General features: G+C 36.0%; 1 protein-coding gene and 1 non-coding gene across 2 annotated transcripts; both read right to left on the reverse strand.

Moving 5' to 3' along the window:
- Nucleotides 1–614: 614 nt before the first annotated feature.
- LOC113238937 (P protein-like) lies at nucleotides 615–14497 on the reverse strand. Its single transcript, XM_026475789.1, has 9 exons — nucleotides 14372–14497; nucleotides 13209–13347; nucleotides 12351–12486; nucleotides 11494–11696; nucleotides 8359–8452; nucleotides 6136–6278; nucleotides 3700–3810; nucleotides 1779–1926; nucleotides 615–1077 (listed from the first exon to the last, which is right to left on the reverse strand). The coding sequence occupies exons 2-9, from the start codon at nucleotides 13332–13334 to the stop codon at nucleotides 899–901; spliced, it is 1140 nt and encodes a 379-aa protein (XP_026331574.1). The 5' UTR covers nucleotides 13335–13347; nucleotides 14372–14497; the 3' UTR covers nucleotides 615–898.
- On the reverse strand, nucleotides 7987–8060 carry Trnat-ggu. The gene has a single exon. It is a non-coding gene; the product is annotated as a tRNA-Thr (tRNA).
- Nucleotides 14498–15026: the final 529 nt, after the last annotated feature.

The raw sequence follows: 15026 nt of genomic DNA on the forward strand, positions 1-15026 counted from the left end.
GCCTATGACCCTTTGTTATATCTAACATTTGAAATGCCAAATGGAGTATTGTATTTTTTTTTATTTCGTATTTACGGCTTGAGGCTCTGGCAGACCAATAAAATTTCTTTTTTATTTACATAACAAATATTAATCACAACCACAAAATTTGGTTTTGGTATTTTTATGTTAAATACATTGACTTACAATTATATGGACGTCGGGTCCGCGCTAAAAAGTGTCCCAACTTATAGGGCGTTAAAATCGTATACAGAGCGACATTCACGCTTTAGTCTTCGTTTGTTCGACTGACAGCGAAGCAAGCAAAATTAGACAGTACTGCGATGACATTACAATTTAAATTCAACGTTTTAGCTTTTTCATATTCCTTTACAGTCACTACGTTTAAATAGGTTGACTTGGGACATTTTTTCCTGGTTTTTGTATTAGACCCGTCGTCCATTTATTTGTAAGTCAATGGTTAAATATTATAGTTTAAATATCTACATATTATTTTCTTTAACTGTGTACACCTCTGCACCCTCATTTTGTTGAACTAATACATATACAAAACCTTTACAATGACATGATATTATGACTTACATAAAAAGCTACTGTTTTTACTATCTTTAAAAAATTTGACAGTGGTAATGGCATTGTCCTGTCGTTTGCCTTATATGGTCCTGCCGATTGAATCTTCAGTTGTGACCTATTGCCAACCTGTTTAAGGGTAATAAATATAGGGCACACACCCTACAATTTTAAATACTTAGCAGTTGTAGATTTGTGCATTTAAGCATTTTTTAATTGTAATCTAAAACGGATTTTATTTTAAATCATTTTACTCCTTTAAATCCAATACTTTACTTCAACACCTGTCAAAACCTTATTTTTGCTAATCTAAACAACAAAATGAACCTTAATGCCAATGCCAAAGAACGTGGCATAATAATAAATAGATAGACGCTGTGATCAAGTGACCTATCATGAGAGGAAAACCGATTTTAAAGAATTGTACGAAAGTGATTTTGTATCCATGCTGCTCGGCTACTCCTGCGCAGACCACGTTCGCGCTAGCGCCGATTAGTGTGCCATTACCTGCAAGATTGAAAAAATATAAATTAGACCAACAATGCAAATTGGTACAGGGTCAAGAGCACGTTAAGCTTGACACTTAAGACTTAAATCCAACTATAGAGTTATAGTGCCGCTTACGATAAGAACGGTCCAAAGTACAAAGTGTCAAGCCTGATGTGCTCTTGACTGTACAATGTAAATTATAATCAGGATGTAATTCTTGATATTTTTAAAGGACTTTTCTTTTGTCATGGAGGTACGAATCGCGAACCAACTGTTCTATACCAAATTTGCTTGTTGCCGGATCTTTGTGTTTGGTTTTTAACTGCTTTTTTTGCCTAGATTTCATAGATTTCTCACAAATGGCATTACGACAAAAAAGGCATTAAAAAACAAAGATCCGACAACAAGCACATAGAAAAATTCGTGAGGTCCGCTGATTCGTTCCGTGACTTAGTTGGCATAGCGTTTGGCACGGTTTGCTGGGAGACGTCGGTTCGAATCCGGCCGGATCGAAAGATTTTTTCTAAGTGTTCGATGTTTGTATTAATAATTATAACAAACTAGTGGAGTAATATCACAAAAAAAATATTGAATATCATCATGGTAAAACATCCTGACATTCAATAAAAACTGAATTTATATGATTTAATAACCCCACGGGAAATGATAAAAAATTTGGAATATCGTGGTCATATATATGACGTGGCTGCTTCACTTACCACCCAAACAGGCTCCAAAGGACAGCGCCCATATCAAAGGAGCCATTGGTAGATTGAGATTCGGGTTGGATCCTAACGACGTCACGATCCTTACCATCATTGTTGTTAGAGGTATATTGTCGACGAAGGCTGACGTTACTCCTGAAACCTGGAAAAAGATAATTGTGTGTATCTGTTTCTTTGTCTATATGTGGCATTTTACCTCACAAATGGATGATCTCAAATGGCTTTGGTTGATTTCGCATAACAGTGAAAGTATTGAATACATATACATATAAGGATATACACATACAGCGTAAAAACACGGTTTCGATGTTTACGATAAAAAAAAAACACGATCACACCTTGAAATTTTACAAGAAAACTTTAAAATTCAATAGGTACTTTACATATAGCAATGATTTTTTTATATCAACTGAAGTAAATAGAACACGTGTATAATTTTAAGCGACTTCAAAAAAGGAGGAGGTTCTCAATTCGACTGTAAAACCATACAGTGTTTTTTGTTTGTTTATTTATTTATTTATTAGATGTACAAAACAGTTTACATTCACTCCTTAACCAAAGCTTAAACATTACTACTAGTTCTATTCTTGAATGTAAACCTAAACATGTACATACAGCATGACCAATCATGAGTAAACAATTTTGTTTGAAATATAAATTGTTTGTAAATTAATATAAAATACTTAGGTATAAATAAAACTGTAACCTTAAATAAAATAGAATTACTATGACTATAACCATGAAAGAGAGAAAGCGTGGTGGTTGTGTATTCGATTGCGAAAAAAAAAATTGTCAAATATGTCCATCCCTAAATCATCGCCATGGTCAGCCATAAAAACATTGTATGTATTTTGTATGTATGTTACGCGATAACTCCGGTATTTGTGAACCGATTTTCATGATTATTTTTTTGTTGGAAAGGGGGTACTTCCATAGTGGTCCCATTTCATTTTGAAGAAAATCATCCACCTCGAAGGGTCACGCATGAAGATTCATTTTTATAAATAGCGCCTAACTTTAATTTAGGAGCAATTACATTAATGGTTGATTTTGCTATTTCTCCAATTCAAGGCGTTTTTCTCTCAATATACTTTGAGTAGTGGGAACCGATGTTTATTATCTCCAGTGTCAAGTCCTGTAGACTGGCGAACTAGGGGATATTTCAATAAAACTTAGCAAACAGACGTAATTCTACGTACTTTTGAGGTCGGTTTTTTTAGTACTCTGTACTGAGATTATTATTTTTTAAATGCCTTTAATATCGTTTGTAAATAATAAATTCTGAAATAAAGCCAGTGTCATGTCCAACGAGTTGTTGATATTTATAAGTGATGTATCACTGATGAGTTACCACGAATGTATGGGCCTTATTTCATGTCAATTTCTGGTTATATTCGATGGGTAGCATCGGCTCATAAAGGGATTTTTTACTTGAACGCAAATCAAATCGGGACGGTTCTAAGCTATGTATAATCAACATCAGGTGAGCTGTTTAAAAATAGATCATCAGATCTCTGATAGTATAGGGACATCATTGTCGCGTGTCTCAGTGTCACCTTCTGAAATGCCGGGTTCTCGGGTCTGAGTGTTTGTGGTACCGTCGTTATTTCCGATCTCCGTAACACAAGTGCTTTATAGGAAATGAGACTATTTTTCCGGATTAAAATCGCGCATATTTGCTTTTTCAAACAAACCGACGTTTCGGACCCTTTACAGGTCCCATGGTCACGGTTGACTCTACCAGTCAATCCGGAATTCGGAAAAATAGATTCATTTTCTATGTGTAACAATTGCGAAAACCTAAGAACTCGATATGCACACAAGTACTTTAGTTACTTACAGTCAGAGTCGTCAGAGCGACCTAACTGACGTCAAATATTTATACATTTAAATTGAAGACGTAAACATTGCTTACCCAAAGCATGAGCATCAATGCCACAGCCAGTCTGCCGTTTTCATCCACCCTCAAGATGAGGTTCTCTGTGATATTTCCGATGAAGGATATGAGGCCCAGTTTTGAGAGTGCCTGGAAATAAATATAATAATTCTATATTGCACAAAGAAAGGACACATAAAACACATAATACAAAGGTGAGCTTATCTCTAGAAGAGATGTCTTCCAGGCAACTCAAGCCGTGGTGTAAAAAGGAAATCTACGGGATTAATTATAGTACAATGAAATTCAAAATTAAATGTGAATAATAAATATAAATCATAATAATATACATTATGACAGACACACACACCTACAAATAAATACATAAGCAGAATATATTGTATTGTAATCTAAATAAATTACTTTTTTATATTTCATCATTTCTATTATATGTATGTTACTAATTAACTATCTAACGCGTTCGATAGGAAATGCTTTTTTAATTTGTGTTTGAAAGATGCCACCGATGGACTGTCATGAATGCCAGCAGGCAGTTTATTCCACATACGAGCTGTACTTACTGTAAAAGAACTGCGGAAGAATTTGGAGTTGGATTGAGGGTGTAATAGTGTTCTAGTTTCACACATTTTGGGCACGAAGTGGGGGATAAGGGAGAAAAACGGGAACACAGATAATGAAGAAGCTACATTGATGATTCTTTGGACCCAAGATATGCCAAGCATACGTCTATACGGATATAGATTCAAAGGCCTTTAGTTTTCAGCAAAATGACCAATCGCATGCGGATTTTACGGTAGAACCTTTTACAACACAAAATCTTTTCTCATGAAAGCACTTCGCGTCTGTTCGATGTTGGTACGAACTTCTTGTACGCCGTCTCAACGTTCATTAACGAAGCTACCGAGGTATTTAAATAGGTTTACGCATTCAAACATTCATTCCCTAATGGAGTCTTAGAGATGATAATGAAGTTAATATATAATAATAATTGAAGCATTGGTTGTAACAAGGGCGTGAAAGTGAGATTCGGGAAAATTTAAAATAAAGTTTTAATGTCTTATATTTTTTTAATATTTGTAATAGTCATAATAATAATATGACTCTTATATACTTTATTATTAACTTGTCTTATGATTTAGTTAAAAGATTCCGGTGTTATTGTTATTTTAAAACAATTGGAAACATTTGACATTTTTTTTTCCTTGTGTTATCAGCCCTTGTTGCACCAAACTGCTAAATTAATGGGGCGTTCGTTTTATTATTGGTTTTTAAACAACAACATTTTAAACTAATTATATAATATTTAAATTTTATTTTCAATCATTCATTAAATTCGCTGCATTGAAATGAAGCGACAGATTCATCTTCAGTAGGTCTCACTGGCCTGAATGAACTGGATTTACTCGCACGTTTCAGACATTTAAATAAGTTTTTACAAACTGCAGGTGGTAACGTGTCCGAAACTCAAACGCACACTCATAATCCATGGAACGAGGGCGGAGCGCCACCTTCTAAATGAATGAAACTTACGTCATCTAGAAGACGATTGAAATGACTTTTTGTCACAAGATACTAGACAGTGTCTTACATGTTTTGATGCAATTACATTAATACGGACTTTGGGTGCCGAACGCCCTTGTTGTTCGCAATGCTTCAATTGTTACGTGCTCATTTTTTTTCTTTTTTTAATTAGATGGACTTGCTCTTGACCACTACCTAGCTCTGGAGCAAAGATAGGATCTACGATGGAACGAGATTGCCCAGAAGATGCCTATTAAAAAGAAATACAGACGCAGGCAGGGAATTCCATTCCTGGGCTGTGCGCATAAAAAAAGATGATGAAAAGCGCTTAGTACGCCTGAAGGGAATATCGACCAAGTAAGGATGATATCCCGCCGTACGTCTGGATGTCCGATGGTAAAAGGTGGCAGGCGGGATGAGCTGATGGAACTCATGGGCACACTCACAGAAATATATTCTGTAAAAAACCGAAGACGGGCAACTTTGCGACCGTGGGCCAAACAGTGAACTTTAGATTCGAGCTTAACGTCGCCAATAACTCTTCTGGCTCTGCGCTCAATCGAATCAAGAGCCTCAAGTTGATAATTCGCTAAGCCATCCCACAGGTGACTGGCAGTACCTACTCCATGAAAGATCGGACTTGTGCTTTGTATAAAGTTAAGAACTGTCCAGGCGTGAAATATCGCTTAAACTTGTTAAGGATACCCAGTTTTTTGGCTGCAGTTTGTGCCTTACATTCAATATAAGCGCCAAAGTTAAGCTCATTACACGATACGGCAGTTTTTGCAGGTCATATCGATGGCATACACTATAATGTTTGCCATCGTGGTGAAGAACTTTGCCAATCGGCATAAGGTACCGATTGTTGCACAGGGTACGCATGACGTACAGGAAAGGAAATAGGAAGGACTACGCTTAGTAGTGTAACATTACCTCCATCATGACAAACAAAGCAGCGAAGAACAATAGCGTAGACCATTCTACTCTGTGTAGTATCGGTTCTAGGTTTTCTCTGTCCGCCAAGATCAGTAACAAGAGAGCTCCTAACAGTGCTGTCCAGCCTAGTGACACTCTATCTGTAAAAAATAATTAAACAATTTCATTTAAAATTGAACTGGAAAAACCCTGCACAGAACGTAAATAGTGCCAATCTGAGCATTGTAGAAAAATTAACCAAGTCTTAAAGAGTTTAAGTTGCATGTTAAACTGTTCATTTTATCATTATATCTTGTCTTTTCAATAAGAGTTTAGACTGATAAAACGCGTTACACTGTGTGGTTTTTCCTAATTTATTTACGAAAATAAAGTCTTCATTAAATAAGTAAAATAAATATATAAACATATGACAATATCACATACGTATTATTGATATTTTTTGTGAAATAACGCCACTAGCTTTTATTATGATTATTATTAGTACAAAAAGCCAACAAATCTTTTTCCACCCGATGAGACATGAACCCACGACCATATTTCATCGAGTTGTCAAAATTCCCATGGGTGTTTGTTAAAGATCTTTGTACTGGATATTTCGGCATTCCGAGCCGCTAGTGACATCTATTGAGAGATTTAGAACCTTCTTCACTGCAACAGAATTTCGACAATTCGCTAACTTGACCCGTGGCTCAATTGGTAGGAGCAATACTACGATGCAGTATGGTCGTGTGTTCAAGTCCCATCGGGTCGAATAAGTTTTCTGTGTTCGGTCTTTATATTAATAAATCATCACATATATTACTCCGATCCCAAAGTAAATAATTAAAGCAATTGTTTTATGGAAATTAGAAACAGCGACTATACTACAAACACCCAGCCACGAGACAATACAGAAAAGTTAATTTTTCTACATTGACGCGACCGGGGATCAAACCTCAGAGATGACGACACCGTAAAAACCCGGTGTGCAAGCTACTCGACGTCGTCCATTGTTTATATGATGCCAATATCTATGGACTTTATTCACAAAGTTGAAGTTAAATTTGATTTTAGTGATAAAAAATTATAGAAAAGCCCTCAATGTGTAAAAAAATATCACGTTACTATAAGACCACATAAGTCAGCCCAAGACGCTACAATGGTGTGGAAGCGGGGTTACACTGCGATTCATACTAGATGAAAATATTTACGGATTGATCTAACGATACGTTACGTTAACATGTTTAATGGCGTGTCTATTTAGTTAAAATAAATTAAAAATAAAATTATGTTCAAGCAAATTAGAACAAAATTTTCTTTTTCTAAAATATTTGTGTACTTTAAATAGTAATTAATAGATTCAGGCGTTACTTTGCGGAAGTCCATGTTAATAAAAATGGAAGTAAATTAATTTCCGCGAATAATCCGTGAAGGTTAAATCGTGTAAAATAGCTGCGCTTGTGTTGAATATTTCTTCATTGGTCCGGCTACTAATTTTGCGTTTGAGGATCGACTTATTCGATTCAAATGTAACAAGTTCGGCTATTTATTCCGTAAGTGAGGCCAATATTTAGTCGATAATCGATAGAATATTTATCGACTGCAATCACTAGATGCTTGCAAGCGGGCAACACTTGCTCAACGAACTGTCATTTTATTCCGTTTTCAAAAAAGACAGTCTATAAATCAAAATTCTCTCGCCGCGCAATTCCCTTTGTCGTTATCCCCCGCGCCCTTGTCGCGTCTCAGGCGAGGGCTGACTTATGCGGCCTACCTATGGTCTATCATTGTATCTCGAAATGTTAAACAGTGAAAGAAAACTTATTTATAATTATTAATACAAAGATCGAACACTCAGAAAAAATTCCTTCGATCCGGTCGGATTCGAACCGACGTCTTCTTGCATACCGAGCCAGACGCTATACCAACTAAGCCACGGAACGAACCAACGGACCTCACGATCTATGTGCTTGCGTCGTGTCTTTGTATTTGGTTTTTCAATTACTTTTTAGTCGTAGCGCCATCTATGAGAAATCTTAAGTTTTTCGTCACTCAGTTAGATACATTTACAGCTACCAGCCCTGGCTAGAGATGTCGCTATTCATTGTACTTAAAGTTTTGAAATTACTCCTTACTTTTTTCTGAGTGTTCGATCTTTGTATTAATAATTATAACAAACTATTGGAGTAATTTCACAAAAAATAATTAAATATCAATTCAATAAAAATTTAAAAAACTTACTTAGTTCAGGTATTACGTGTAGAAAGAATAAAATGATGACAAACGATATCGCTATCGTTGCTTTGATCAGCAGCGGCACATCTCGGATTTTGTACTGAAAGGGAATAAAAAAAAATGGATGAAAAACATGTTTTCACTCCGCTTACACATTAAAATATCATATTTATATAATATCAAATGACGGGACGAACAAGTCGTGCGCCTGATGGACAGCTGTGTAAGCTACACGGCTGTCCATAACAATTGCAGCGCCACTCAGAGCTTTAAACCGCAAATTTCTGAGTAGCACTGCCTCTGCCCCGTCACCCTGAGACAAGTTAACAAGTCTTATGTGCCTGTAATTTCACCAGCACTCTTACTGCGTTTGCGCACTACATCCGATTTGTATTCGTTCCAAATTCGAGACTATACAAATCTAGAAAACTCAGACCCACTTCGAATATCGCTTGTACACTTAGAGATAAAATGGGATCATTTGTGACATTTCGGACGGTCATTTCTCAGATTGGGTACGAATAAGATTCAGATGCGCAGAAGCGCTAACTCTTCAAAACTGGAACCATAGATATAGAAAAAAAGGGGAGATATGGTATGGGGGCGCGGTTCGCGTCGCCTCGATATGGTCAAAATGACCATATCGAGGTGACACGCCTACAAACATCGCCACAGTGACATGGCGATCGTTGTACATACAAGATCTCTCGTAAAACGTGAAAATGCCAGTTGTAGCAATACACCTTGTAAAAATTTGAGTGAAAACAAAAATTTTAAAACCAGTGAGATAACATTCCACCGGCTATTTGCATTTTTAGTTACTATTTCTATTATTATTCAATGTTTTCTTTTTGTCTCCATAGAAATTTCTAGACTCAAATATAGTGATGTTCATTTACGAAGACTGAGGTATATCGACAATAAATTTTTACTGAAATGTTTGAATTTCTTACTATAATTTTTGTAATTAAAGTCCCTAAAATATCGAAGCGAAAACCATTCACGTTAAATTGATTTCTGTTATTTTATTATTATTATTATTATTATCACTAAACATTTTATTTCGAGTAACTTTCACACAACTCATATTTCGGACAACCGTTTCAATTTCATATCAATTTGGATGTTGCTGTTGTTTGAAGAAAAATTTATGTGTTTTAGATATTCAAGATTTTTAAATTCCATTATACTCGAAGATTAAACGTAGAGTATTTTTAATTTTTAAGTTTTTCCAATGAGTTTAAAATAAAAGAAGGTTGGATTGAAGCTGCAGGAAAATCGAAAGATTGGTTTTCTTATTACTATTTCTGACTTTGTTTCAATTTCGATGCATTTAAAAAATAAATAAAATAAAATCGGCTTTATTTTACATGTGCGTGCAAAATAAATTAGAAACAATTATAGAAAGTTACATAAATCCTTCATAAAAAAACAACATAATTTAATTTATTAAATTCATTGATGGTTCCAGTTTACTCTTGACAGTGACAGTTTCAGCAACCCGTGGCAACGTATAATGGAAAATTAACACTGGTGACGATCGCCATATTTTTTATATTATTCTTGTAAAACTGACACTTTATAAAGAAAATAAAAATAATTTATATTAATATATTAATTTAATAATACACCAGTACCAGTAGATACTAGTATGAAATTTGGAATATTTTTTTAATATTAAAAACAGCCACATGGTTTCCAACTCTCGATTAGGTAGGACCACATCCCTCGTTAAGTAGCGTCAGTTAAAGGTTAACAATTCGTCATTATACAGGCTGTATATTTGAAAGTGAGACATATTCATACATGTCATAGTAAATCATGTTACAACTTAACATAGACTAAAATAAAACTAGGATATGGGATAGAACAAAAAATAAATCAACAAATGTGTTTTGAAGTGTAGATAGGAATAAACCGATTCCCTTTACGCTTAATTTCGAGTGTAATGGGAATGCTACCAAGCGAGCGCCGAGTGAGACAGCAACAATAACAATGATTTCACATTTACGTTTTAGGTTATGTTAATTGTTTTTTACTTGAACTATCATCGAAATGTTTTAGTAAGTAGTTATCATTTAATAAGAATTGAGGTTTTTGGCGTAGTTAAAAATGTGAAATCAAATTAATTACAATGATTGATTTTTTAGTTATTTACAGTTTATTTACACTTACGTGGTACGGAGCAAGTGTTCAAAATGTCCACCGTTTTCCACAATGCATAGTCTAGCACGGCATAGTAAATTTTGTTTTAAATTGTACAACACAAACACATTTTGTCTCACAGTATAAAATGCTGAGATAATCCTCTCACGCAACGCTTCGACACTGTTCACCTCTTTCGCGTAAACCCCGATTTGGGAACATTTCAATAGCTTGCCTCACACTATCACCACTTATTGCGTAAAGTCGCACCATCTCAGTCAATTCCACGTTAGAATAAATACCCATTTTGCGGCGATCGGGCGAGCGGAAGGACAAATAATTTACGTGTCTTCGTTAAATCAAGGTCGCGCGTGGACTGAAAAATTTCGCGTATGCGCCCGCGTCCCGTCCTCACCCCCGACCTGTGCTTTGCTTTTCGCCGCTGCGTCGGAGCAATAATAGTGATGTGCATAGATTTCGATAACTAATGTTGTGCTCAAGTAGTAGTCGATAAAAAAATAAAATAAAATATTTTTTGTAAAGTTTAAGTTCATTAGTTTATTATTTCTTTGGGTTGAGAATCAGGAATATAACGCACTCTATAAGTATGTCCCACTTTCAAATATACAGCCTGTATAACATTCGTCGATGCTTCGTACAAAACTTTGGAACATCCAACACATAGGCGAGGAACCCCAGCCTACGTGAAGTTCCACGATGATGAAATGGAGAAGGCGGAATTTAATCACGCAATTCCATCGCATATTCTCCGTGATACATCCTGTAGAATACTGCTAACCAGGCAACTTATGCTATGTTCAAGGCTCTGCAGTTTTGCCTCTACTAAATCCGAGTCACCTTTAAGCCTCTTGCCATGCTTTTCTAGTGAATTAGAAGTTTCGTCGTAAGAGTGAACATATTTATCTCGGGCATTCTAGTTTTAATCGGACACGACGTCCAGGATGTAATATAATTAAAAACCAAACCATTCTTTACCTTTTGATTCATCTCAGCTAGAGTAGTCTCAAAGGTGTCACTAGGTATTACAACTTTTTTACTATCCTTCAGCTTCTCTTTTAAATCCCTCTCCAGCTTCGTGACTTTCTTTTGCAGTCGTTCGTGTACTATTTGCTCATCCTTGCTGATATTCAACATGGATTGCGCTGATCGCTTCCAGATAGTTATTTGGTGGCGAAGTTCTGAAAATGAATACTTTGTCAATACTATCAAACCCGTAATTTAGCAGCTGAGAAACAAAACTATTTATTTATGTTATGGGGACTTTATATGTGTTAAGGGGACGTGTGAATCTTTATTATTATTGTAATAAAATATAACACAGTTTTCGAAGCAGTAACTAAACTCTCGTCAAAGGTACATTGCGTAGGCCGGGGGTTCTATTTTGAACTCATCAACTAACACCACACACATGTTATTTCATGCCTACCACAATTTAACGAACTTTATGAAGTAACTAACTAAAAAAGGTCAAAAGGGACGTTCACTTTTGAATTGTGCCATCATAAGAAACCACCACTGTTTGCGATTAATGGCACTACTCCTTTAAGCTAGTAACTTATTGCCAATATGTTACAGTCAACTTAAATCCTATAAGATATCCTATACATCTTCTACTTGGGTCTGGCGGCTACAGTCGCCAAACCTATTTTTACGGTCAAACAGTAATGTGTAAGAAGTAAGTTGATAAGTCGCATATGCCTGTAATTTCACCAGCACCCTTCAAAACTGGACGCGCTGTAAATGAATCGATTCAAATGCGCGCAAACATCGCGTTACAAGCAAGAAGCTTATATAGAATTTGATACTGATACTGAAATAGCAAATATACGTACCTGTAATATCCCTAGGTTCACCTACTCTTAGCTTGTTGGTGTCTCGGAACATGTATCTTAGTTGACAGCAGGTTTGTACACTGACTAGCAAAATGCCTAGAGTCATGTGCATTGTGAAATTCGCGAAGTTTATCCCCTGGAAAGTAATTAATACACGAATTTATTTATTTATTTACCTATATTACCAATAAAATTACATATACATCAAACAATATTAGATTAGACAACATCATCATTACATACGTTGCTCTGATCCAAAAGTAAGTAGCTACAGCACTTGTGTTATGGAAATCAGAAACACCATACCACAAACATCCAGACCCGAGACAATATAGAAAAGTTTCTATATTGTAAAGTTAAAGTAGTATCTACACTGACACACAATAAATTTAAAAAAAATGGCGCGAAAGCCATTGACTTACAAATAAATGGACGACGGGTCTAACACAAAAACCACGAAAAAAATGTCCCAAGTCAACCTGTTCGAAATTTAAATTGTAATGTCATCGTAGTATCGCGCTGTCAGTCGAACAAATGAAGACTAAAGCTGAGTTTGGCGCTCGGTATACGATTTTAGCGCCTTACAAGTGCGGACACTTTTTAGCGCGGACCCGACGTCCATATAATTGTAAGTCAATGGCGAAAGCGCAAAATATCGCAAAATATTGCCGAGACAAGTTTGGTACTACACGTAATTCTTCTATTCATTAAACATTTTTTTAATCATAACATATTTCGTAACTACCAGAAACATGTGTAATATTTTTAAGAAACAATAATTCATAAATTTACAAGCGTCTCGCTCTGGCGAAAAAAGTAATGGTCACGTTAACAATGCTGTATAGGTATAGTACTCACGGACTGTATGACGGCAGGATTTGAAGCGATGATGACGTTAGGCGGGTCCCCGACCGGCGTTGCGGTGCCGCCAATATTGCTGAAGATCACCATTGCCATTAAAATGGGAATAGGGTCCAGTTCCATTACTTCGCACAACCTGGAAACATATAAGGAACAGGTGAGCTCCCAAGTAAAAGGAAAGGACCATTCTTACATCTGCCTTCAGATCCAAGATCTCCAACTCGACTAGTTCGTCACCCGTCACCCTGAGATATAAGTTGACAAGTCTCATGTGACTGTAATTTCACCAGCACCCTTAGCCTTCAAAATCTTAGATAAAGTTGTAAAGTCCAGTGGAAGAAAACGATAAACAGGGCTCGTTTTGACCAAATCTGACGAATTGGATCCAGGCTGCCTTCCTACCCGATAAGTTGCAAGGTATTCTAGTTTGTTTGGTCTAATTTTCCGGTCCAGCTTTACTTCCATTGAGAAAGATTTACATTTTTTTATAACATCAGGTGACGGGACGAAACAAGTCGTGACCCCGATGGCCTGTCCATAACAGTTACAATGCCACTCAGAAATTTAGATCGCAGAGAACTGAGGGACACCATCACTGCGCCCGTCACCCTGAGACATAACACAAGTCCTATGTGCCTGTAATTTCACCAGCACCCTTAACCTTCAAAACTGGAACACAGTAATGTTGTCATTACTGCTTGGCGGCAGAAATAGGTAAGGTGGCAATACTTTTCTGGATAAACTCTTTCACAAGGAGCTATAACTGCTACTACAAAATTTTGTTCAAAATTGTTCATTACAAAATGTGAGGCAAATTAAAATAAAGTCATTTATATGTTGTTAGTTGTTCTTCATAATTTTTGTTTTTATGTTTTCTTAAAAATGTTTGAACTTTCTAATTACCATATCCATGGCTACGGTAATTAGATCTAATTACCGTTTGTTTATAATAACTCGAAAGCTTTTTTGTCCATTCTAATGTCATTTAGACATATCGATAGTTAAGCTTAAAGTTGTTCATATTTCAATGTTATTGGGTATATTAAGCGAGAAAAAACAATGGCTACAGTAATTAGGCTGAGGACGCCAAAATGGCTACGGTAATTAGGCTGAGAAATAAAATAAATGAAATATAATTAATTAGTAATTCATAGTCTAACCTGATGGTGACAGGTGTCGTGAGCAACACAGTGGTTACGTTATCCAAAAAAGTGGACAAAACTGCTGTTATAATACAAAGCACCGTTATCAACGGCCATAACTGCCCTTTTGTTATCTGAAAAAAATAAAAAATATTTTATTTCAATTATGGTTATTTCAAATAAGCCGCGGTAGCTGAAGCCATGGGTTTGAATCAGAGCTTGCACGAGTTTCTCAAAATGTACGAAATTTTATTTAAAATTTACCATGAGTTTTTCGGTATTGGAAAACATCGTGGTGAAATCTGCACATCGAAAAAGGTCCACAACACTTGAAAACATGTGAAGTTCTCAACCCGCATTGGGCCAGCGTTGCAGACTATGACCTTAACCCTTGCCTTGCTAGGAAACCCGTGTCCTGCAGTGGGACGTGTAAACGTGTGCATGATGATATTTCAAATTTAATCAAATCATTTTATAACGCCATTCCTATCGTTTGAATAAACAAATTGTGTCGTAATGCAAAAAAAATCTTATCTGTATCTAAACAAAAAGAAGCTGCAATTCTGTGTCCTTCCTCAGCTTTACTATCTGCGCAGTTGATTACACTAAATATTTTGTTACTATGTGATCATTTAAATATCTTTCCAAGGCCTGAACTTGGATTTTCACGTTA

The sequence above is a fragment of the Hyposmocoma kahamanoa genome, unplaced genomic scaffold (genome assembly GCF_003589595.1).
Source record: "Hyposmocoma kahamanoa isolate Upper Pololo Valley unplaced genomic scaffold, ASM358959v1 109251, whole genome shotgun sequence".
Taxonomy (NCBI): Eukaryota; Metazoa; Arthropoda; class Insecta; order Lepidoptera; family Cosmopterigidae; genus Hyposmocoma; species Hyposmocoma kahamanoa.

What these genes read in the sequence shown, in the direction of transcription:
- LOC113238937 (XM_026475789.1), bottom strand. Translation starts at nt 13,334, where the DNA reads ATGGAACTGGACCCTATTCCCATTTTAATGGCAATGGTGATCTTCAGC. An exon ending in CTTTGTTTGTCATGATGGAG is followed by an intron (nt 3,811 to 6,135) that starts GTAATGTTACAC and finishes ATTTATTTCCAG; the next exon opens with GCACTCTCAAAACTGGGCCT. An exon ending in CTTTGGAGCCTGTTTGGGTG is followed by an intron (nt 1,078 to 1,778) that starts GTAAGTGAAGCA and finishes TCAATCTTGCAG; the next exon opens with GTAATGGCACACTAATCGGC.